The sequence below is a fragment of the Gallinula chloropus genome (genome assembly GCF_964237585.1).
Source record: "Gallinula chloropus genome assembly, chromosome: 19".
NCBI classification, from domain to species: Eukaryota; Metazoa; Chordata; class Aves; order Gruiformes; family Rallidae; genus Gallinula; species Gallinula chloropus.
In genome coordinates this window covers 10,174,057-10,195,954 of record NC_140104.1, presented here as the reverse complement: position 1 = coordinate 10,195,954, position 21,898 = coordinate 10,174,057, and the positions used below count along the sequence as shown (strand labels likewise).

Below are 21,898 nucleotides of genomic sequence, written 5' to 3'. Positions count from 1 at the left end.
AGTATCTCTAGAGCTTCCCTCCCCCCAAGAAAAGCAGCAGTGACTGAAGCAGGTACAGCACGCAGGAGCTGATCCTTCCCGCTCCCAGGCAAGGGTGCCCAGTGGAAAGCACAGGGCTCGCCCCGACAGCTCCTTTCCAAGCACGTTACATCAGCATGAAGGGGGAAAGTGGGGTGTTCTGTCCCCATCCCCTGGGGACACAACCCCCCTCGCTGCAGGCAGCTCTGCCCGCACGTCCCAGGGCTGCGGGGCTCAGGGCCTGCCCGGCTGCCCGCAAGCACCAGGAGGAGGGAACAGCGGTGGGGGCATTGGGGATGCAATCAGCCCCTTGAGCAAGCCGGTAATTCGTGGTGAGGAGGAAAGGATCCTGCAGCTCGGATAGGGCAGCCTCATTTACATACCAGGCACTAAAAATGACGATTGCTAGGAAGTATTTACACAGGAGGAGGATCGTTCCTCCCCCTCCCTGTTTCAATGCTCAGGTCAGCCATGAACACCGTGACCCCACCACGGATTTTATAACAAGAACGCGATGTTGCCTGTCAGGATTGTCTAGGGAGGCGAGGAGAAAGCAGCCACACACACCACATGTCTTGCCCCCTCCCACGTGAAGAGAGACAAACCCACAGCAGAACCTCTCTGAACCTGAGAGAAACCACCACTGCCAGAGGTTCCCCTGCATGACGCTGCCAGGAACTAGGGAGCTGCGATGCTGCACCCCGGGCCCTGTGTGTGTGATACAGAGCACAGTGGCCCTTGCTGCCCTGCGGCCTCACCCACAGCCAGGCTCGGGACTCCTCTCCCTTGTGCAGCAGACCCAGTGCTCATGGCCCCCGCAGCACTGCCCCCCTGCTCCTGCACCTGCACCCTGCCTGCTCTGGGAAGGCAGTTCGGGCACACAAGGCCCGGTGGCCTTGCAGCCAGGGCATAAGAGCACCCTGCCCAGCCCTTTGCGGCTTCTGCGGGGGCCACAGGCAGGAATCTGCAGAGGCTCTGCCTGGCTCTGCACTCCCCAGGCCCACAGGGGCTGCACACACATCAGGGGCTGCAGAATTCCCTGCCAGGGCTTTGCCGTCTCCCCCAGGACCTGCGCGCCTCTGCGGGCCTTCAGTGAGGGCACCGCTCGCTGCACCCCTGCTTCGAGGATGTGCTTGGGCACAGCTCTGCGAGGCTTCTTCCCAAACTCAGGGCTGTCTGAGAGGCCACAGTAGCAGCAGGGAGGGGTGCCAAGCCTCGAGGGTGCCCTGGGTGAGGCAGGAGGGGTCTTGTCCTCCAAAGCCTGACTTTTCACATCACAGCCAAAGGAAAGGTCCAAAGCCTGCTAATTTCTGTCCTTGTAGTGCAGCTCGTATGCCCAGGGGTCTGGTTTGAGCAAAGAGCTAAACTGCTAGGGACCGGTGCTGAGACTCTCGTAAAAGCATTTTAATATAGTATATAAATATTGAACTACAAAAATAGACACCTCTGGCTGCATGGGCACGCTGTGGGTGAGCTCAGGATGGCTAAGCCCAAATGGTCTACGAGGGCGATGTTTCTGAAGAGGTTTCAAACTGAACTAGAAGGAATTGGGAGTCCGATGGTGGCCCGTGGTGCACGCCAGCTGTAGAGGCAGCGGGGGTCCCATGGGAGGTCACCAGGCACAGCACTGGTTGTGGGCAGGGGCTGGGGCTCCCATCTGGGCATCACCATCCCCACGTGCCTGCACAGCCAGCCCAGCCGGGGCTGGCAGCCGAACCACAGGGGTGAAACCCACCCCTGGGCATTGCAGAGCAGTGCAGGTCCTGCTGGTGCTGGAGCAGCAGGACCTGTGCCCTGCCCAGCTGCCAGAGCTGTGCTCTCCTATCCCAGCTTCTGCTCTTCCAGAACATCCAGGGAAGGGACGTATTTATAAAGCTGCTGGTTTGGTTTGGAGGCTGGGCAAGGCTGCCCCAGAGGGGTGAAGGCTCTGTGCTGTACAGTGCTGGGAAGGACTGGAGGTTGTGGGGAGGACTGGAGGGCTCTGCAGTGGCTCAGCCCAGAGGGACATGGCAAAGGATATGGGCGAAGTGGCTTTTTCAGCCTCTGCTCCTCCTGGAAGCTGAGCCTGGGGCTGGTTTGGCCCCTGCAGGTTTCTGTAGCATGGTGCGCCATCGCTCACCATCAGCAGATGCTCAGTCAGCTGCGGGAAACCCAGACCTGGCTGTGGATGTGACTGGGAACCGAAATGCTGGTGCCGAGATGAGGCCTGCCCGGCGCGGTGTTGCGAGTCGCAGCCCTGCTCCAGCGGCATGTGGAGCAAGGCTGTGCTGGGAGAGGAGCCACACGGGGCATCCGGCAGGGCTGGGGCTCACGGCTCACATCCAGCTGCCTTGTCCAAGTCCGGCCTGTAACTGTAATGGGGGAAATCTGTGTTAGGGACAGCCACAGTGCTGCGTGGGGGAGCCTGGGGCATGGCTGGCTGCATTGACCCTTGGAGGGGGGAATCCCTCCTGCAACTGTGGGACCATCTGTCGTAAAGCTGCCTGTGTCCCGGAAGACCTTCCCGGGAGATCTGGGGCCCTCTGCAGCTCAGCCACGGTGCCGGTGATGCGCTGGGCTGGACTCATTATGCTGTGCCATGCTGCGTGCCACACAGCCTGTCACTTGCTGCTGCACACCCACTGGCCAGCACCCTGGCTGGGCAAAACACACGTGGCACCCGCTCCACAGGGCAGCAGCAGGAGGAAGATTTCATCCCAGAATTGCTGATCTCTTCTCCTCTCCTCTCCTCTCCTCTCCTCTCCTCTCCTCTCCTCTCCTCTCCTCTCCTCTCCTCTCCTCTCCTCTCCTCTCCTCTCCTCTCCTCTCCTCTCCTCTCCTCTTTTCTCTTCTCTTCTTCTCTTCTCTTCTCTTCTCTTCTCTTCTCTTCTCTTCTCTTCTCTTCTCTTCTCTTCTCTTCTCTTCTCTTCTCTTCTCTTCTCTTCTCTTCTCTTCTCTTCTCTTCTCTTCTCTTCTCTTCTCTTCTCTTCTCTTCTCTTCTCTTCTCTTCTCTTCTCTTCTCTTCTCTTCTCTTCTCTTCTCTTCTCTTCTCTTCTCTTCTCTTCTCTTCTTTCTCCCCTCCTCACCTCCCCTGTCCTCCCTCCTCCTTCACTCTTTTCTCTTCCCCATGGGAGCTCTGGACAGGCGCTCAGCCCCTTCCCTCCGCAGATGCCATGCTTGGATGCCCACCTGCCCTGCAGTGCTGCCGGTGGCATCCCTGGCTCGAACCCTTCAGGCAAGGGGGATCCTCCCTGGCTGCCTGCGGGCAGGAGGTACGGGCAGGGCATCCGCTTTCCACTGCCCCTTCCCCTCAAGGGGACGGGGGAAAGCAACCTTGTCCGGCGCCCACCCCAGTGCCGCTGGGCTTAGGCCTTGCCAGCCAGTCAGGCCGCACCGCGCCCTCGCCACCTATTCCCGGGCCCGGGGGACACCACGGGTGCCAGCCCCCTGCCTCTTGCTGGGCTCGCCCTTGGATGCCCTGGCCCTGGATGCTGGCTCTGGTGCGGGCTGCCGGGGGGACCTCTGCACCCGAGGGGCTGCGTTGGCACCAGCCGTGTCGTGGGCCTGGGCAGGGGGCTCCGCTGGCGGGTGGTGCGGGGCGTGCGGCCGCGCCGTGTAGAGAAAGAGGGCCGGGTCAGGCATGGCATCGTGCTCCTCCTGCACAGGGTCCCTGGGCCGGACACTGTCTCCGGGCGGCCGCCGCGGGTGTGCCCTGTGGCCGCGGCGCCGGGGTCTGCCCTCAGCCGAGGGGGCAGTTGGGGGCTGCTCGGGGGGTGGCCGCCTGCCCGCCCGGGGCCCTGGCAGGCGCTGGGCAGTGGCGTGCAGCTGCAGGGAGAGGTAGGCGGCCGCCTCCGTCTGCTTCTGCAGCTCGGTGTCGAGGATGGTGACGCGGTGGCTCCGCCGCTTCAGCTCCTCCAGGAACCGGCGCTCCTTGTTGCGGAGGCTGGACCGCAGCGCGGCCACCAGCGTCTCCTTGTGCTGCAGCTCCTTGCGCAGCTCCAGGTTGTCCTTCTCCTTCTCCTGCAGCTGGGCCTCCATCGCCCGGCACTTCTCCTCCAGCTCTCGGTCCAGGACATCTGTGGGGACAAGGCACGGAAGGGGGTCAGGGGAGGTGTGACAGCCTCAGCCCACAGCTCCTGACGTTCCTGTGAGAACACATGGATGTGGCTGCCGGCTGCTCCACAGTGCCAGCGTGTCCCAGCAGTGCCATATATGCTTTCAGAGCTGGGGTGCCAGCACTCCCCGTGAGCTGCTCGAGCACAGACAGCCTTTGCCCACGCACTGCAGGGCCACAGGAACCTCGTCGGCCCTGAGCTGCGGTGCTGCGGGCACGGTGCAGCCCTAACACCCTGACGTGGGTGGTGGGAGCAAAGGCAGCTTCAGCGGAGGACGCTGTTGCCATGGAATCTGCCACCTCTGCCTGCTGCAGCTTTACAACTTCCCTCTGTAAGTTGTTTTTCACCCTAAAAGGGACTTTGAGCGTGTGCAGAGGGCACCGGGCAACACACAGCCTGGGAGAGGAAAGGGAATGTTGGCAGTGAAACTGTGAGCCCAGCTCAGGAGGGGTCGTCAACCCCACACCACTGCCCAATGAGGGAGGATGGAGATGCTAATCCAGGATTATGGAGGAGCTGGGATGTGCTCAGCTGGGAAGGAACCTCCATCCAGGGAGGGAGGAGTGGGTTTAAGGGAAGCCCGCCCTGGGGGCAGGACAGCCAGTCAGCCCCCCTCGGCCGCTGTGTGCTCCCCAGGCCTCATCTCTGCTTCTGACGCCTGACCTGTTCATGCCCCTGCTCCTGCCAATGATGGGGCATGGACAGGATGTGTTAAAACAGCCCCAGCCCTCCTGAACCACAGCGCAGTCACCCCAACAGGTGTGACATCCCATGGGGCTCTGCACGCTGCTCCTACACACACAGCACTCTGGCCAGCCCGCCTGGGCTTTTGCCCCTGCCTGCTGGAGGGTAACACCCACCTGCCATCCCTCCTCCTGCCATCCCACCCTAGAGCAAACACCCATAGAGCAATTTGGGTAACAAAACTTCCCCGAGGAAGCCCCTTCTGTCACCATAAACTCAGCTCCAGGCACAGGGCACCAGGCCACCCTGCTGCACTCCCCACGCACGGCTGGGCTCCTGCCCTGGCAGCCTTGGCTCCAGCACCCAGCACTTGGTGGGGTGCAGGGAGGGGAGCGGACGCTGGCACCCGCCTGCACTCTCCCCTGCCTGCCTGGGCCTGCTCCCATTGCAATAACCTCTGCTTTTTACAATATGATTTGCAAACGCTTCACAGCCCCAGCTCCTAAGTGTCTTCAGCAGAAGAAAATGCTCTGTAACGAGATCGTTAGGGAGGCAGTTGGGTGCAGTAATTATCCCATGAGTGGCATTTGAAGAGCAATCACTTGATGGCATCTTAGATTAGGCAGTTGCCCCATAAAGGTGGCGAACGGGATCTGTACTCTTTGTAAGCTGTTAAAGGGCTGAAGGATGGGCAGAGACCTGTGGGAGGGGCTCACCACGCATTGTGGTTGGTGACGCACAGGATGGCACCTGGGGGCTGGATGCCAGGCCCTCCCTTGAGCAGGGCAGTGTGGGGAAGGGATCCCGGGCTCCATAGGTGAGGTGAGAATGGGGTTCTGCTGGAGTGGGCTGAGAGGGGCTGGGTGTGCGCTGCCTGCTGTGCATCCCCTTGGCACTGAGCGAGGAGCTGCCAAGGGACTGAGCCCTGATGCCCCAGTGAGAGGGATCTGTTACCTGGAGCTGTGTGCTGGCATTTGCAGGCCCGTGGGATTAGCGTGGTGAGGGTGGTCTCAGACAGGCAGGACAGAGCCCCAAGAGACACCCAGTGACACCGGTGTGCACCCCCTCCCCAAGAGCAGCTGCCAGAGCAGAGCCATGGCGGGACCCCCGGCACCGCAGCCCTGCGGGAAGGGGCCAGCAGCCGCCTGGACCCACGTCTATGGCCAGAGTCCACTGCCCGGAGAGTTGCCCAACGCGTCCCGCTCCAGCCTGGCCGGACTCTGCTCCAGGGTCAGGGCTGCGAGTGCGTTGGGTGTGAGACGTGGGGAGCAGCTGCAGCTGCCACCAGATGAAGGGCTCAGGCAGAGGGATGCTCAGGAGGGGGACACTGCACTGCTGGTGCCAGCAGCAGGACACTGCCCGTTGGGAGAAACGGAGCCACAGTCAGGGTGAGCTCAGCACCAGCTCCCCTTGGCTGCCCAAAGAGGGGCTGCAGACACAGGGATATCAGTGATGGGAGCTGGAGGGGCTGCAGGCATTGTCTGTGTCATGGCATCAGTGAAGGTGGCTGAGAGATGCTGACTTTCACATGCAAACCCTGCCTAGATGTCTGCCTGGCCTGGGAAGGGGCTGACAACAGCCTGCACACCCACTTCCCAGCCACAGCCCCTCAGACAACGACCATACCCTCTCCCTGGGTGGCCCTGATGGGCCCCTTGCTGCAGGGTCTTGGGGTGTCTCCCCGCACCCACCCACACAACCCCTTATCTTATCTCCTGCATAAACCCGTGCTCTTACCTTGCTGGCGGGCTTCCAGCTCTTTTAGTTCCAGGTCATGGGTGAGCTCTGGAAGAGAAATCAAACAGGACTGAGAAGGAGCATCCCATGTATGCCATGTGCTCCCCGGGTCTCCTCCCCACCAGTGCTGTGGGGGCACCAGCAATCGCCGGTGTGCTGCCTCTGCCTGGCCTGCAGTGTGAGCGTGGCCATCTCAGAGCACCAGTCACAGGCTGAGACAAACATTGGCAGTTCCATCAATCTATGGGATATTAAGCTGCCTCGGGATCTGGCACCTCCACAGCACTGGGCCCTGTGACGTGGCCAAGGTGCTGGCTGCCCCATGGCCAAGCAGGAGGCTCCCTCTCTCCAGTAATGCCTTTTCCTTTTCCAAGAGCTGCTGAACCATTTTCAGTGCTTCAAATCAGGACAAAGAGCAGAGCAATGGACTGAAAATAGCCCACAGGGTAAGCTTCACAGGGACAGTGTGCAGCTTCAAAATCCCCTCTCAGCCTGCCACCCAGCTCAGCCGGTGCTGCAGGGATGGGGCAAAGCAGCACAGCACTGGAGGGAAGCAGCCCCAGCCTCCCAAGGGAAGCTCCTCGGGGCTGCTGGACCCCCGTGGGACACAGGCTGCAGACCTTGGGCACCACAGAGCATCCCTGCTGCCTCCACATCTCCCGCTACCATGGGCCCAGGACAGGGTGACAGGGCTGTGGGTATGGGGTCCCGGTGCAGTCAGCTGGGCAGCACCCAACGGCAGCAGCAGCAGCGAGGGCAGCATCCTGCAGGGAGAAACCCAGGGCAGGGCTGCAGCCCCTGCCCACCTGCTCCTCCCTGCCATGCTGCCCAGCCCTGGGCTGCAGAACCAGGGCTTGAGGAGGGAGCTCAGCCACGTCTGGCCTTCGATTCACCCTGTGCACTTCTACAGACAATCTCTTTTGGGGGCTTTTTTTTCCCCCTGAAATGAGTTCAAATGGTTAATCATTGCCCTACATTTTTCTTTTAATCTGCTTTCCTGTTGACTCTAATCCTCATCACCACTGTCCTGAATCAGAGCGCTTGGCTTGGGCTGCTCTGCCCGGCTGTCTTGGGAAACAAATCTGTGGGGAGAAGGCAGAAGTATCTGGGAATGCAACACAGCATGGGGAGAGGATTCAGCGTTCCCAACCGCCCCGTTGGGAACTGATGGCAGCTGAGTGAGCGCTGGGCTTGAGCTGATGAACAACCCAGCAGGGCTGGTGGGGACCTGTTCCGGGTCTGTCCCCTCAACCCCCGAGGGATAAACCCAGGGGGAAGCATCCTGTGGGGTGTCCCTGGGTGTCCCCTGTACAGACAATGCGCTTCAGCTTGCCTGGTGCAGGATGTGGTTGAGGAAGGCTTTGCAGCCCCTGCTGTGGGTGAGGACACAGCAGGAGCCCCCAGCACCAGCCGCAGCAGCCCTGTGACCCCCCCAGGGTGGCTCTGTGCCCTACAGGGAGCCTGTGTGGGCCCACTAGAAATGGGTTTGATTAAGACATCACTGCACTCACCACATGTAGCTTCCCTTTGCATGCCGGTGCCCCTACGTGTGAGGGCACAGAGGGGCTGTCGGCACAGCCCACCCAACCAGCTCTGCCCTCCGCTGCGCTGCCTGTAGGGACCCCCCAGGCCCCGCTCTGGTCCAGCACACACCAGCCTTCCCTCCGTCAGTCTGCTAACACCGCTGAGCTGGCTAATTATTGCCACAGAGCCTGAGCTCATCTTCCAGTAAGAGGAGAAACAGGAGAGTCAGAGGAATCTATTGCTATTTCTGCTGTGTTTATACCTTGCACATAGAACGGGAGTGGGAGGGAAGCCAGCTCTCCTCGGTAATGCGGGGATGGTTCCAGCAAATGAATCAGAGCACGGGGCTCCGGGCTGCGTTCCCTTCCTGTACAGCCTCTGGAACGCTGGCTGTGGGTGTGCTGGGGCCAGCACCTTGCAGGTGAGGGTGCAACCCTCGGCCAGATAGGTTGAGCTGTGCTGTGGCCGCACTGGGAAGAGGAGTTCCCTGACACCCAGCCATGCAACGGGCTCATCCCTGCCCCTGGAGACTCAGAACCCCCAGCCTGATTTCAGCTCGAGAACACCGCTGCCTCCCCTCCTCAGAGAGACTGTAGATTAAGCCAGTAAAACAACAAAACAGAACAGCAAAAGCTCCAAAGGATGGGAAAACCAGACAGCTGTATCAGTGCAGACTTGTCTTTGTTTCCTGGGAATCGGGGAGGACGAGAGGCTGGAAGACAAGGAGTAATTAGCTACGGCTGAATTATTGATGAGAGCCATGGCACGAGTTGGAAGGAGTTCGGCGGCAGGCAGGAGGCCGGGGAGCCATCGCTCTTGCAAGGCTGTCTGAAGGGGAGGGTGACATTGCTGCAGTGGGGCCATGGGGGAAGAGTGGTGACCGTGTGCCCCATAGCCAGGGCAGGTCCTGGGCCCTGTGCCAGGCTCCTGGCTGTGCTTCCCGGGGATGGAGACTAGCAGACCCTGTCGGGGCGCTGCAGGGGCCGCTGTGACTCTGGGGAGCAGCTTGCCCCCTCCCTGGGGTTCAGGCTCCCGATGACAGCTCCCGGCCTCGGGAATGGTGGTGGGGGGCTGCTCTGCAGCAGCAGAGCTGCAGGCTCTGGGCGAGGGGCTGCTGAGGGTTCCTGGCAGGGCAGGAACATGCAGGGAGGGTGCTGAGCCACAGGCTAACCCTTGTGCCCTGAGCACGGTGTGGAAAGAAAGCTGAGGGTTTAAATGATGGATTACCCACACACCCAGCCAGCTGGTGCCCAGAGTAAAACCCACTTTGGCTCTTCAGTGTTGCAGCTGGGTGGAGCTGCTGGCACTCATTCCTAGAGAAGCCATTCACACCAGATTTGGTGGCTGTGTAATGTGGTCCAGGGAGATGCTGGTGGCACTTGGGCCGCAAGTGATGGAGATCCTCTGATCCCACACCGAGCCAGATCCCGTGCAGCTTGTTGTGTCCTCTGTGTCCTGCTGAGTGCCAGCATGAGCTCCCTCCAGGACCAGCCCAGGGTGCCAGAAGGACCTTCCCTGCCCAAAGAGTTCCCACCCTCCACGGCCACCCCAGCGCTCACCTGAGCAGTGCTTCTGCAAGCGGAGGATCTCCAGGTGCAGGTCATGGAGCAGCTCCATCTGCTCCTTCTTCAGGAAAGCGATGTGCCGCTGCACGCTCTGGATCTGGTGCTCCAGGGACACGGTCTCCATCGCAACCAAATTCACAGTCCAGGCCTGCGGGGAGCGGAGGTGGCTCGTGATCAGATGCACAGCAGCACACTGGGCTCGTGAGCCCCATCCCTGGAGTCCTTGCAAGGGGCAGGGCCTGCTGGGTGAAGGTGGGGGCCAGCTCTCACCCACCCTCTCCACAGGGACGTGGTGGCAGGTGAAGCAGCAGACCCCTGGGAATGACCCCAAAGCCACCCACCACCCCAGTGTTTCTCGGGACCAGCTCCCACGCTGCTGCATGTACTCGGGCATGAGCTGGCCCCTTTCTATCCCAAATTCACCCCTAGGAAACATCCCATCACAGAGCAGGATTACACCTGGGACAGGATTGCTCCTGTAGTCCCCAGGGTGGGAGTGCATCAGAGATGATCTGGGTTCACACTTGCCAAGCCCCATGTTACGAAGTGGTAAACCACAGCAAGAGATCTACCCATGGAAAGCACAGTATGATCCATCTACCCCGACCAGTGTTACGTGCCAGGACAGTCATGTTGTCTTCCTGGGTAATTCTCCTGGCAGGAGCTGCTGCTAGTCCTGTGCCAGGCTCAACCCCCTTCGATGGGGGTCCATCACCACGTGTTAATTAATGGCTTCAAGCAAAGCAGCAGAGCGAGCTGCCTACCTGTGCTGCTGCACTGGGGAGATAAAAATAAACCCCTGAAAGGACCTGTAATCCTGGGAAATACCATTTTGATGGATGTGGGATCCCAGCACCCAGCGCAGGAGGGGGAGCTGCAGTGACCAGAGGTGATGGAGATGCTGGGGCAGTAGCCTGAGGGACTGCGTGTGCCATCCCAGTCCTGTCCCCAGGAGCTGCTGCCATCCCAAGGGGGACACATAAAAGCAACAGGTGCACAGGTCCTGCCTCTCATCTAAAGTGGTTATTTGTGGGGGTGGGATTGGTACTGGGCAAAAGCTTCCCCATGGAACAATGTCACGGATGTGCAGAGCCCTGGATCAGCCTGGCTATAAGGTGTGCGTGCTCTGCACAAGGACACCAGGGCACTCCCAGGATCCCAGGGAGTCCCTTACAATGGATCAGGAAAATACCTTTCTTCCTAATCATTCCTGTTCTTCTGTTCTTGTGTGTGTCTGCATGAAGATTCACAAGTCTTGTAGTGCCCATCCCTTTCTTGATGGCACCATCCATTGATGGCACCTCAATGACATCTTGATGGCTCCATAATTTGGGGTTTGGACCTGATGATCTTTTGAGGTCCCTCCCAACCCCTATGATTCTGTGATAACTGACAGACAACCGAGCTGGCATCTGAGAGCTGGCAGTGTGGGGGTTCATTAGAGGGGGGTGGGGGCTCGTGCCGTGCCACAGTTACGGAAGTTATCTGGCACCTGCCATCAGTTGGGAATACAGACACACCACGGCATGTACCCCCCCTGCCCCCCCATCCACAGTGGGCTGTGTGAGCGTGATGTGCCAGGCTCTGGAGCAGCTTCTTGACGGGGGCTGTGGCACCTCGTCTCGGGAAACGTCAGGAAGTAGGTTGGATGGAGCCCGGGGGACACATGGTGCTATTTTCAAGCACTTTGTTCTGTCTCGTTGAAGTGTCTTTAGTAGAAATGGCTGCAAATTTTCCACTGAACTTTCCCTCCTCCCTTTAAGTGGGAAATTGCCCTTTTTTACCAATTAAAATGTTTTCATTTAAAAATACTTGATTAGTATCAAGCTGTCAAGTCAAAGAAAAAGATTTCTGGAATCGACACTTGTTTGTAGTCCCTGTTAAGAAGGTACAAAGCCCCCATGAGTTACCTGGGTGGGGGAACTCTGTTTCCAACGTTGCTATGGGAAATCCTCAGTGGGTTTGGAGCAGCTTCCTGGGTCCAACATGACTTTTCACCATTTCCCTTGAGAAACAGCTCCCAGCTCATGGCAGAAACATCAGAGCCATCGTGTCTGGGGGACAGCCTCAGGGCAGAGGGGGCTGGAGCCACCTCTGCAGGCAAATGGGGCATCGCTGGTGATGGTCCCATCGCTGCCTGAGAGCGGATGATGGGGAGATCTCTCCTGAGGCTCTGGTGGAACGGCAGCCAGGATGGTCATGGGCGGTGAGCAGAGGCTGCTGTTCCTCCAGCCTCACAGCCCCTGATAGCCAGGGCAAGGACCATGGTCCTGCTCTGTAGCTGTCAGACAGCTGTGCTACACATCATGATGCAAGAGCCGAGGGCTGTTAATGGAGCTGCAGTTTAGTCCTCAGGCTTCAACGTCATCGGGAAGCTGCTGGAGTGTCACTGAGGTTGCCAGAAAGCAGCAGGAGGACTCTTGCCATGTCCACCCCTTCCCCTAAAGGGTCTCAGCAACTGGCACCTTCCCTCCACTGCTTTTGAGGTCCAGCGGCTATGGCAGTGGCGTCCTGAGGCTCTATCGTGAGCCTTGGACATGCCCCAGCACCATCACTTGGGAGTTGTGGGAGTTAATGGGGTAACCTGCTGCTCCCCATGTCGGGCTCCGGAGCACCCAGCAAGCGCTGGTGACCACGTGGCTATGCAGGGACACAAGGTGGGACCCTTCAGCCTGTGTCAGAGGCACATACCCAAAGCAGAGTGATGTGGGCTGTTGGTCCCAGGGATGCTAACAAGCCTCAGCTCCCCTCACCCTGGCCTCACAAGCACAGCTCCCAAAGGGATGGTTATGCTGGAGCAGGTGGGATGGGGTTGGGAGTGACACTGCTCTGGTCCCTGCCTTGCTGCTGTAGCTCCCACTTTTCTTTTCCAGACCAGTTCTAACTCTCCAAAGCAACTGGTGGTGGAAGCCCCACAATGACCACATGCTCGGCAGCTTTGAGGAGTTACGTGCAAGGTTACAGCTCCAGAAAACTGCGTCACTCAGAACAAAGCCAAGGGCAAGTGACCATCCCTGTGAGTCTGAAGGACGCTCCATGCCCTTGTGCTTCTGGTGATAAAGAGAATTGGCGCTGGAAAGGAGTCAGCAGTCGGCTGAGCAAGGATTTCTGCCCCTATTCAGAGGTGACACCTGCAATTGGAGCTCGCCCCGGCCCCTGCAGCACTGTGCCTCAACACTGTCCCCAGATCCAGATGCCGGCTTCCCAAGGGGCTTTTCTCTGCAGAGCGCTCTGGGAGCAAGTCTCCCTCACTGAGCCTGCAAGGTTTTGAGGACAGGACTCCCAGGCATGGGCTGGCATCTGGATATGCCCAGTCCTGCTGTTCCACAGGCTGGGTGACTGTGGGCACGGTCTTGGCTGCTGCCCGGTCCCATGGGCCTGTCCCTGCCTCTAAAACAAAAGTTTTTCTGTCAGTCCTTATCTCTTCATGCAAATACAGTCCTTGGGACAGGGCACATTAGGCACCCTGAGCCCAGCTAGGTGTTTCGGAGTGCTATTAGAAGACCCCAGTATGATTCACAGCTTCATCCCAATGTATCAGAATTCCTCTTTCACAGAACAAGAGGCCGAGGCAGCCTCCTGAAGCAGCTACAGTGGCCGATGCGGCTGCAAGTCTGGGAAGAGCTGGTTTCCTTTGCTCAGGCAGGTTGAGAATTTGCTTCCAGGGCAAAACTATACTGAAGCCTGCTGTTTAATGCCAACCAGAATCCCCAAACTTCGATCCAAGATTAAAAACCTCAGTTACAGATGATACATACCCCATGTGCACATGCCCCTGCACAAACACCGTCGCACAGAGCTCCAGCCCGTATCCACATAATAATTTTTCCCCATAAATGACAAATTAACTCAGAATCAGAGGGCATAAACAAGGTTTGCAGGAACAGGTCAATAATTCGTCCTGCTGTGGCTGCCAGCACCCCCCCCCCCTCTATTGCATTAAAACATACACAGGAACAAATGCTGGTACGTATCAGAAATCTATAGAGCTCAACATTGCCATCCCAAAGAACACAAACGCTGCCACATCACCACGGAGCCAGCGTGTCTTTAAGTGACAGGGCAGCGGGAAGCTTGGGAACTTGCAGAAGGTCACAGAGGTAGAAGCAGCGCCAGGAATAGAAACTAGAGGTGAAATCCTGGCCTGGGGAAAGTCAGCGGGAGAGCTTCCCGGGCCTCGGCAGAGGCAGAATTACACTCAGAGTTCTACCTGCTATTCATTATCTACCAGTATCTCTTTAAAGATAAAAATCAATGCAAACGTTGATTATGAATCCCTGCGCTTTCTCGCCGTTCTCCAAACACCACTGCCTGATTTCACAGCCAACACTGGAGCTCGTCATTTGGCTGCGGATGCTGAAAGCAAGGCCGTGCTTCCTGCCTCCGGCTCCGGGGGAATTAACTACAGACCCAGCTCTCCATCGGAACAGCGCCTGGCCCCCCCATCAGCGCTCCGAATCAATCATCACCTTAAGTGGGTGATCCCCAGGGTGCCATCCCGCGCTTCGGGGGTTTCGGAGCGATGCTTCCTGGTCCCCAGCCGGGTCCTTCTGCAAACCCTTAACTCTGCGGCTGCCGGCGCAAGCCCCGCGCCCCGCGGCACCGGGAGCATCCAGCCTCTGGCCGCTCCCTGCGGGGCGAAGCAACTTCCAGAACGGACCCCGGAGGGGCTGCCGGTAACTTCTGGGCACGGCTCCCCGCCCCGCCGGGCCCCTCCCGGGCCGCTCCCTGCGCGCCCCGCAGCCCCGCGCCTCCCGCTGGCACCCCCGGGCAGCTCCGCGCTGCCGCCCCGGGCTCCCCCCGCCCGCCGGGGCCGCTTCCCCTCCCGGGGCCGCCGCCGAGCCCCCGCCGCGGCCGCCGCCCCCCGCCCCGCCCCGGTCCCTTACCTGGGGGGAGCGGCGGGGCCCCGTGGGGCGCCCGCTGGGCGTCATGGGGCGGCGGCGGGGCCGGGGCCGGGGCCGGGGCCGCGCCGGGCTCCGCGCTGCCCGCGCTGCCTGCGGCGGCCCCGCCTCGCCCGGCCCGGCCCGGCCCCGCCGCCCGCCGGCAGCCGCGCCGTAAACAGGCGGCAACGTGACCGGAACTGGGGAGCTCCGCCGGGGCGAGGTGCGGGCGGGCGGGGAGCGGGGCCGCGCCGGGAGCCGCGCCGGGGCAGGCGCCTGCGGGGCGCGGCGGTCCCGGCAGCAGCGGGGGTCCCGGGGGACCGACCCCGGCGCCGGGGGTGTCGTTGCCCCCCGCGGCCCGGCCACGGCTGCGCTACACAGGGACCACCCCACCGGGCCGGGGCTCCGCTCCCCGGGGACCCTCGGGCGGCCGGGACTCGGGTCCTTCCACGCCGCTGTCCGCGGTGCTGAAGCCGCAGCCGGAGCGGCTGGAGAGCCCGGGGTGTGCTGGGGGTGTGCTGGGTGCCCGAGGTCTTCTGGGGGTCTGCTGGGGAGCCCGAAATGTGCTGGATGCCCAGGGTCTGCTGAGGGTCTGCCGGGGGTCTGCTGGGGAGCCCGAAATGTGCTGGATGCCCAGGGTCTGCTGAGGGTCTGCCGGGGGTCTGCTGGATGCCCGGGGTCTGCTGGGGGTCTGCTGGGGCTCTGGCAGCACCCGGACCCCAGGGGACTTTACTACTAACACCATTTGAGGGGGGTGGAATTCTAATGTGGGTTAGCCCTCCTTTCGGTGAAGAAGCCGGTGAGACGAGCAAGTCAAAAAGGAGCCATGCTCAGAGAGAGGATGGGAGGAGGTGGTTTATTCGTGTGCAGGGTACTAATCCTTCGTGCCCTTTTGTTTGTGACATGGAGAGCAGCTGGGGCTCCACTTCCAAAGATGACGAATTTCGTTGCGCCTCTCTCGCAGCCGGGAAGCTGAGGCGCGGTGGCCTGTTCCATGTCGCGCAGCAGTGAAGGCGCAGGGAAGTGGTAGCGTCCTCCCCGTCAGCTGACAGTCTGCTGATTGCTGTTCCCTTGGACCAAAATCTGCTACAGGGAGTGCAGTGTTCCTGCTGGGATGCTCAGCTGAGTTGTGCTGCCATCCTCGCGTTAGGGCTGCTGCTCCGTGTGTATCAGTCTTCAGCACACAGACCGAATGCGGATGTGCTGCAGGGCAGCCCACAGGGCTTGTGGTCTTGTTTTGTCATCCCACATCCCTTCCTCCCCTGGCATGCCTCAGACGTCTGGCTGCGTGCCTGTGTGAGCAGAGGATATGCTGTGGGAGACAGGCCTGCTTGTGCCTGCCCACAGAGGAAGGTGTATTCCTGGTGTCGTACGGTGGGTTTGTAACATCCCTGGGCTGTAACAGCCCATGACCAGATCCATACCTGAAGCAAAGCAGTGTGGCACAGCCTGAGGCAGGCTGGGCTTGGCATTAGGGCTCTTCTAAGGAGAGTGAGTTTAACTCTGTGGGTAGGGCTGGGAGGAGGATCTGGGTAACTCCAGGCCTGCCAGCTTGACCTTGGCACCCGGGAAGGTTATGGAGCAGGTTGTCCTGAGTACCATCACATGGCATGCACAGGACAACCAGGAGATCAGGCCCACTCAGTGTGGGTTTATGACAGGCAGGTCCTGCTTGACTGACCTGTATCCTCCTATGACAAGGTGACCCACTTAGCAGATGAGGGAAAGGCTTCGGGTGCTGTCTGCCTGGACTTCAGCAAAGCCTTTAATACCCTTTCCCACAGCATTCTCCTGGAGAAACTTGCTGCTCATGGCATGAATGGGCACGATCTTTGCTGGGTAAAAACCTGTCTGGATGGCTGAGTCCCAAGAGTGGTGGTGAACAGAGTTAAATCCAGCTTTTTCTCTGACAAAAAAAAGTCCTTCCTGCAGTGACAAGCTGTTGGGAGGTGAAGGATTTCTGTGTGGTGCAGGCTTTCTCATTCAGAGAGACGGGTCTCCCTAGGAGCTCCTCTCCCACCTGCAGCCCTCAGGTCAGTGCCATGTGCTGAGGTGCCATGTGTCCCTTGTTGCTGCGGGTCACTGTCTTGGGGGAGAGGGCTGTTCCTGGTGCCTCACTGCACCTCCCCCTGTCTAATGCACAAACTCCAGCAGCAGTGAATTACCAACAGGGCAGCGGGGAGGAGAGGGAGTGCTGGTTCCCCAGCATATCGTGTTTCACCAGGTTTGTACAACTTTCATTGATTTTCCACTGAATAAAAGACAAGCCTGCAAATGGTGAAGGTCAGGCGTTCAGGGACAGAGAGCTGCCTCTGGAAATGAGGTCATTGCGCCGGCATACAGCCGTGCAGTGAGGGAAGGCAGCAGAGCACAGTGCATCCTCTGCACCCAGCATGGCACAGGATAACGCTGGCTGCCTCTTGGCCATTCCTGCTTGGATTCAGCCATGATACACTTGTGCTATTGGTATTTCCCATCACCTCTCTCACCTGCACTCATCATTCCACAGTGAACTGGTTTCACAGGCAGATTTTGCTCTGAGAGCTGCTCTCGGGTTTTTTGACTTGGACATGACTGGGATACACCCCTAGCAGTCCCTTAGCAGCGCAATGTCCTGGCTGACAGTTTCGTTGTGACCCTTCTCCACCCTCCCCTTGCCCTGAGTGACAGGAACCAACCGCTTCTCTGATGGGTCTGAGGTGGTTGGTGATGGATGCAATGAGTCAAACCCAGCAGCGATGCTTTTGCAGCCTCGCAGGAGGAGGTGGTGGGGTCTCTGCTGCCATCCAGGGTGTAGGGCTGAGCTCCGAAGGGCCACCTGGCAGAACCAGCCCACACCTTGCCTGCCGCGCACCGGATGGGGGACATCCAACCCCCATATCCATCTCACCCCCATCTCCACCCAACCACCACGTCGCCTCGGAGGGTACCAGCCGCCGGTGCTTGCTGCAGCCCCGGGGGTGCAGGAGCTGGCTCGCGGCGGGGTGGGGGCAGCAACTACGGAGGGACCCGGGGGCGGCCAGGCCCAGCCCGGCTTAGGGCGCCGGCTTTGGCCCCTGGAAGCGGCGCTGGGGAGAGGCCGAGGCGCAGCTGGGGCCGGGGCTGCCGCCAGCCCCGCCGCGCCTGCAGCTCCGTACCGACGCTGACCTCTAGCGGCAGCGGAACGCACAGCGCCGCGGGCGGGCACCGGCTGGGACGGGCGGTGTACGGGCAGGGTACGGGCGGGGTCCGGGCAGCGCCACCGGCGGGCTCCGGCGGGGCTCCGGCTGGCTACGGGCCGGGCAGCGGCAGCTCACACAGCCTCCAGTGCTGGGCTCGGCCTGACCGGGACGTCGGGGGCAATGCTGGGGATGCTGAGCGGGGGGGGAGCGGGGGTGGGCACAGCCCCGGGGATCAGGTCTGTGCTGGGGACACCAGTGTGTGGCTGTCTGTGTGGCTGTCTGTGTGTCGCGGTGTGTGTCTGTGTGTCTGTGTGCACGTGTACATGTCTGTGTGTCTGTGCGGGTGGTGTGGGAGCACAGTCTGATCCACCTGCAGCCCTGGGGTGCACAGGGCTCTCCGCAGTTGTCACCACGCTGGGCAGGTGAGAGGTGGCTGCAGGAGCGGTGGGGCTGGGGGCCGCAGGCTGCAGGGAGTGACAGCACCAGGATGCTGTGCCATGAGCCACCGTCTTGTCTGGGCTCATCTTCGACACTGGTTTGATCCCACCTCGGCTGAGACCTTGGTCCAGGGGGTCATGTAGAGGCAGCGGTCACCTCACACTCCATGTGCCATTAGTGGAAGGGAACTGGCACACAGGCAGCGATTTGGCTGCTCTGGCCCCTGTGTTCCTTCCCCCTGCCCATGGTCACCACTCACCTTGCACACACCACAGGGTCTGGGACACCCCCACTGAACAGCCGCTCCCCAGAGCGAGCGAGCAGGCATCTCGGGGTGCAGTGAGGCTAAACCTTCACCCAGCACCCTTCCCGACCGTCAGTGTGCAGGGCTTTTACATCACTACTTCCCCCTCCAGCCCCTAAGTTAATTATTGGGGGAGATTTTGCATTTAATTTAACTTTGCCTCAAATACTGTTTTTCAACCTAATTGAAATGTAGTGTGCTTGCGTCTCCTAATTGCTTTGATGAAATGAATAAGAAGCTCCTTAAAGTGATGGAGGGCTGAAAGCTAGAGGGTTTTGATAAATTTAACATTAGCTTAACATTTCCACGGGGATTTGAAAACACCAGATGCATAAGGCTATTTGCTTGAGCTGCGTAACGCAGTTTGTACTTCTCCAAAGAGCTGTTGCTCTGCCCCACTGGCAGCAGGGAGGGTTGCAGTGCAAATCCTCAAAGTGTTAAAATTTTTCATCATTTTAGAACTTTTTTTCTTTTTTTAAAAAGAAAAGTTGTTTTTATTCTTCAGCTGTCACAGGCCTGGAAAAACCTGTGTGTGCTAAAACAGGGGTGGGTCAGTTCCCAGGGTCTGAGAGTGGGAGGGAGAGCTCTGGCCTCTTCTGCACCCACTCTCCTGGCCCCATATCCCCGCAGGATCCATCACGGCTTCCCACCCGTGGCTGAGACTCTCCCTGCACCCACGTGTGTGAAATTCGACACAGCTATCGGGTGCTGCAGATTTTTTTATCTGCCCTTGGCTCTGAATCCAAGACGGATCCAGGCAGAGCCGGTACCTGGCAGCTGCCGGCCGCTGATAACGGGGCCGTGCTGAGGGGAAGCTCATTCGCTGCCAGGACCATTAAAATATGGCGATTTCAGCGTCAACAATTTCCTGGTGATAATTTCAGCTGAGGCACCTGGCTGAGGACCAAACCACAGCCCCCCCCCCCCCCGCCCCCGCCGCGGCAGGGTGGGCTGCCAGTGGCTGAAGCAGCGCCTGGGCACAGCCACTTGGGGAGGGATGTTTCCTCTGCACCTTCATCCCTTGGAAGAGGACTCGGCTCTTCCACCTCCCCAAATTTGGGAGTCACTCTGGCTGAATTCCCTTTGCGTGGCAAAGCATCGTTCTGATTCCTACCAAGGGGCAGCTGGGATGTGTTTGCGTCCCGCAGGAGTAGGACTCTGGAGCTGCTGATAACAGGCACTGCCTTGAGTGATCAGTGCTACTTGATTTCAGTGAGGCCGTTGGATGTGTGTGCACCAGCAGGGAATTGTGCTGAGTCATGAAATTACGTTTTAAAGATCAGAAAAGTCAGGATTTAGGGCCAGAGCACCACTTGGGAGAAGGAAGGGGCTTTCAGTGGGATTCAAAGCTCTTCAAAACATCCTGGGTATACGGTCCCAGTGTGTTGCTGGAGCGCTGTGGGCCACCCAGGAATGAAAGTCCCTGCAGCCCCTGGGAAGCCCTGCTCAGGCCAGTGTCGGGGCTCAGACGGGGGCAGGGGGAACCCACGCCTGTGTTCATCCCCCCGAGACTGTTCCCGGAGGACTTTGGGATGCTCGGCTCGGAGCGGCTGGGAACTCTGGCGGGATCCGTCCCGCTGGGTCCTCCCGCCTCCCCTTCCGCAGCGAGGTCTGCGGGACCGGGCTGAGCCGGGCAGGGCTGAGCCGGGGCCGGTCCGAGCCTCCCCCCCACCCGCCCCGCTCTGCGCTCCCGTGCGCCCTTCGGAGCTGCCCTGGGGAGCGGGCGTTGCGTAAGGCTTTACGTAACCGGGCACAGCGGTGTGACCCACCCCCGCACCTGCCCGGACCGGGCCCCCCCGGGTCCCCCCCGGGTGCCGGAGGAGGCGGGAACGCGCAGCAACCGGCGCAGTCGCCCCAGCCCCACGGGGAGCCGAGTCCGCGCTCCGGCGCTGCCCGCCGCTGGGCCGGGACGCTGCGGGGCTCAGCCGGCGGGAACCCCCCCGCCCTTCCCCGGCGGGACCGCCCGCGCCCCCGCCCGTCCTGCGGCAGCGCTCCCCGGCCCCTCCACCAGCCCCGGCATGGCCTCGGGCAAGGCTGCGGGGGAGCGGCGGTGGGAGCTGGTGCGCTGGTGAGTGCGGGGTGCGGAGGGGCGCGGGGGGGCGGCAGCGCAGGGGCCGCGGGGGCTGGGCGGGGCCGGTCCCGGCAGATGGCCCCGGGGCTGCGGGAGCGCGGCGGGGGTGAGTTACCAAAGGGGGGTGTGGTGTGGTGTGGTGTGGGGAGGGCCGGGGAGATGCTCCTAGCTGGGGGGACTCCCGGCTGTTTCGACAGGTGAAGAATGGGGAATCCCGGCCAGGGAGGGCTCCGGGTGGCTTCGGGAGGGACAATCTGACTCCAGAGCTTGGGCATCCCCTGGCCCTCCAAGGGTCGCAGCACGGTACAGGGTGTGGGGGCCCGGGGAGTCCAGCGGGGGCGATGCCTCCAGTGGGGAGAGCACACGTCCCCAGGCAGGGAACATCAGTTCGGGGCTGCACCGAGGGGGATTGGCAGCTTTTGGGGTGCAGTGGAGCTGTAAGGTTGGGTTGCAGAGAGAGTTCCTGCTTCTGCCTGGCATGGGAGAAGTGAAGGAGCAGCTGTGTTCTGGTCCCAGACACGCTTGGACCTTGTACATGCCAGTGGGAAGTCTAGGGGACACGGGTGATGCTTTGGGGGAGTCCTGGCTGTTGTCATGGGGGTGAAGGGTGTGGAGGCTGCTCCGGGCTTTGGCATGTGGGGACTTGCTTCTCCCTGCTGGGGACGGGGTGATAGCAGCGACTGGAGCATCCGTGTCAGGCTGACATTGGAAACAAGCCTCCTCTGTATTTTTTTATTTTTAATTGTGTGGTTTGTGACGTCCCAAGCTTGTGACTTTTGAGCAGGGCCCTGTAGGGATGCCAGGCTGTGACTGGGGTGACTCCGTTTGCAGCGTGGTGCTGCTGATGTAAGAGCTGGAACTGGGCCCGGGGCTCGTCCTGCATCCCAGCACCGTCTGGGCAGGGAGCAGAGCCAGGCTGGGTGCTAGAGCTCCCAGGTGCAGGTGGGATCCCTGCAAACCTGGATGTAAATCGTCTGAGGATTACTCTGAGCTCAGGAAGCCTTTTAGTAATCCCCTCCCACTCCCCCATACCCCCCAGCCCAGCAGCCTAGCACATTTTCTGTCTTGCATACCTTGCCCTAGGCTGTTACAGCAGCAGTGTGGCTTGGCTGTACTGCTACCCCCTTCCTTGCCCACCACCACTCGTGTGCAAGAGCCACAAGGGAGACCCGGCGCTGCACTGTGCTTGGCTGCTGATACCAAGATAACAAGCAGGTCAGTCTGTATCAGGGATGCTCCAGGAGCCCCTGGCACTGTGCTGTGCCCCCACGGCCACAGCCAGGCAGCAACTCTGCAGTTAACGGTGGGAATGCCCTGCCCGGAGCATCCACACACTGGGGAAGGGGCTGGGAGTTGGTTATGGATGCTGCAGCTGAGCCTGCATGTGTCTCCATCAGTACTACTGGGGCTTTAAATAATTAA

General features: G+C 60.3%; 2 protein-coding genes across 3 annotated transcripts in view; one reads left to right on the top strand and one right to left on the bottom strand.

Moving 5' to 3' along the window:
• Positions 1–2,757: 2,757 nt before the first annotated feature.
• Positions 2,758–14,535, bottom strand: CCDC92B (coiled-coil domain containing 92B). 2 transcript variants are annotated; one of them, XM_084272919.1, is made up of 4 exons: positions 14,509–14,535; positions 9,617–9,770; positions 6,534–6,581; positions 2,758–4,073 (listed from the first exon to the last, which is right to left on the bottom strand). In XM_084272919.1, exons 2-4 carry the CDS (start codon positions 9,744–9,746, stop codon positions 3,406–3,408), a joined length of 846 nt encoding a protein of 281 aa, XP_084129045.1. In that variant the 5' UTR covers positions 9,747–9,770; positions 14,509–14,535; the 3' UTR covers positions 2,758–3,405. The 2 variants fall into 2 exon arrangements, with proteins under 2 accessions (XP_084129045.1, XP_084129046.1); XM_084272920.1 differs by lacking the exon at positions 14,509–14,535 and adding an exon at positions 14,092–14,308.
• A 5,888-nt stretch (positions 14,536–20,423) lies between these two features.
• The window catches only part of RAP1GAP2 (RAP1 GTPase activating protein 2), a gene marked incomplete at both ends in the record, with an annotated part of 64,524 nt that continues 63,049 nt past the window's right edge, over positions 20,424–21,898 (top strand). Inside the window, one exon of the mRNA XM_084273086.1 lies at positions 20,424–20,473. Coding sequence (XP_084129212.1) covers positions 20,424–20,473 — 50 coding nt within the window. The remainder of the gene's footprint in view (positions 20,474–21,898) is intronic.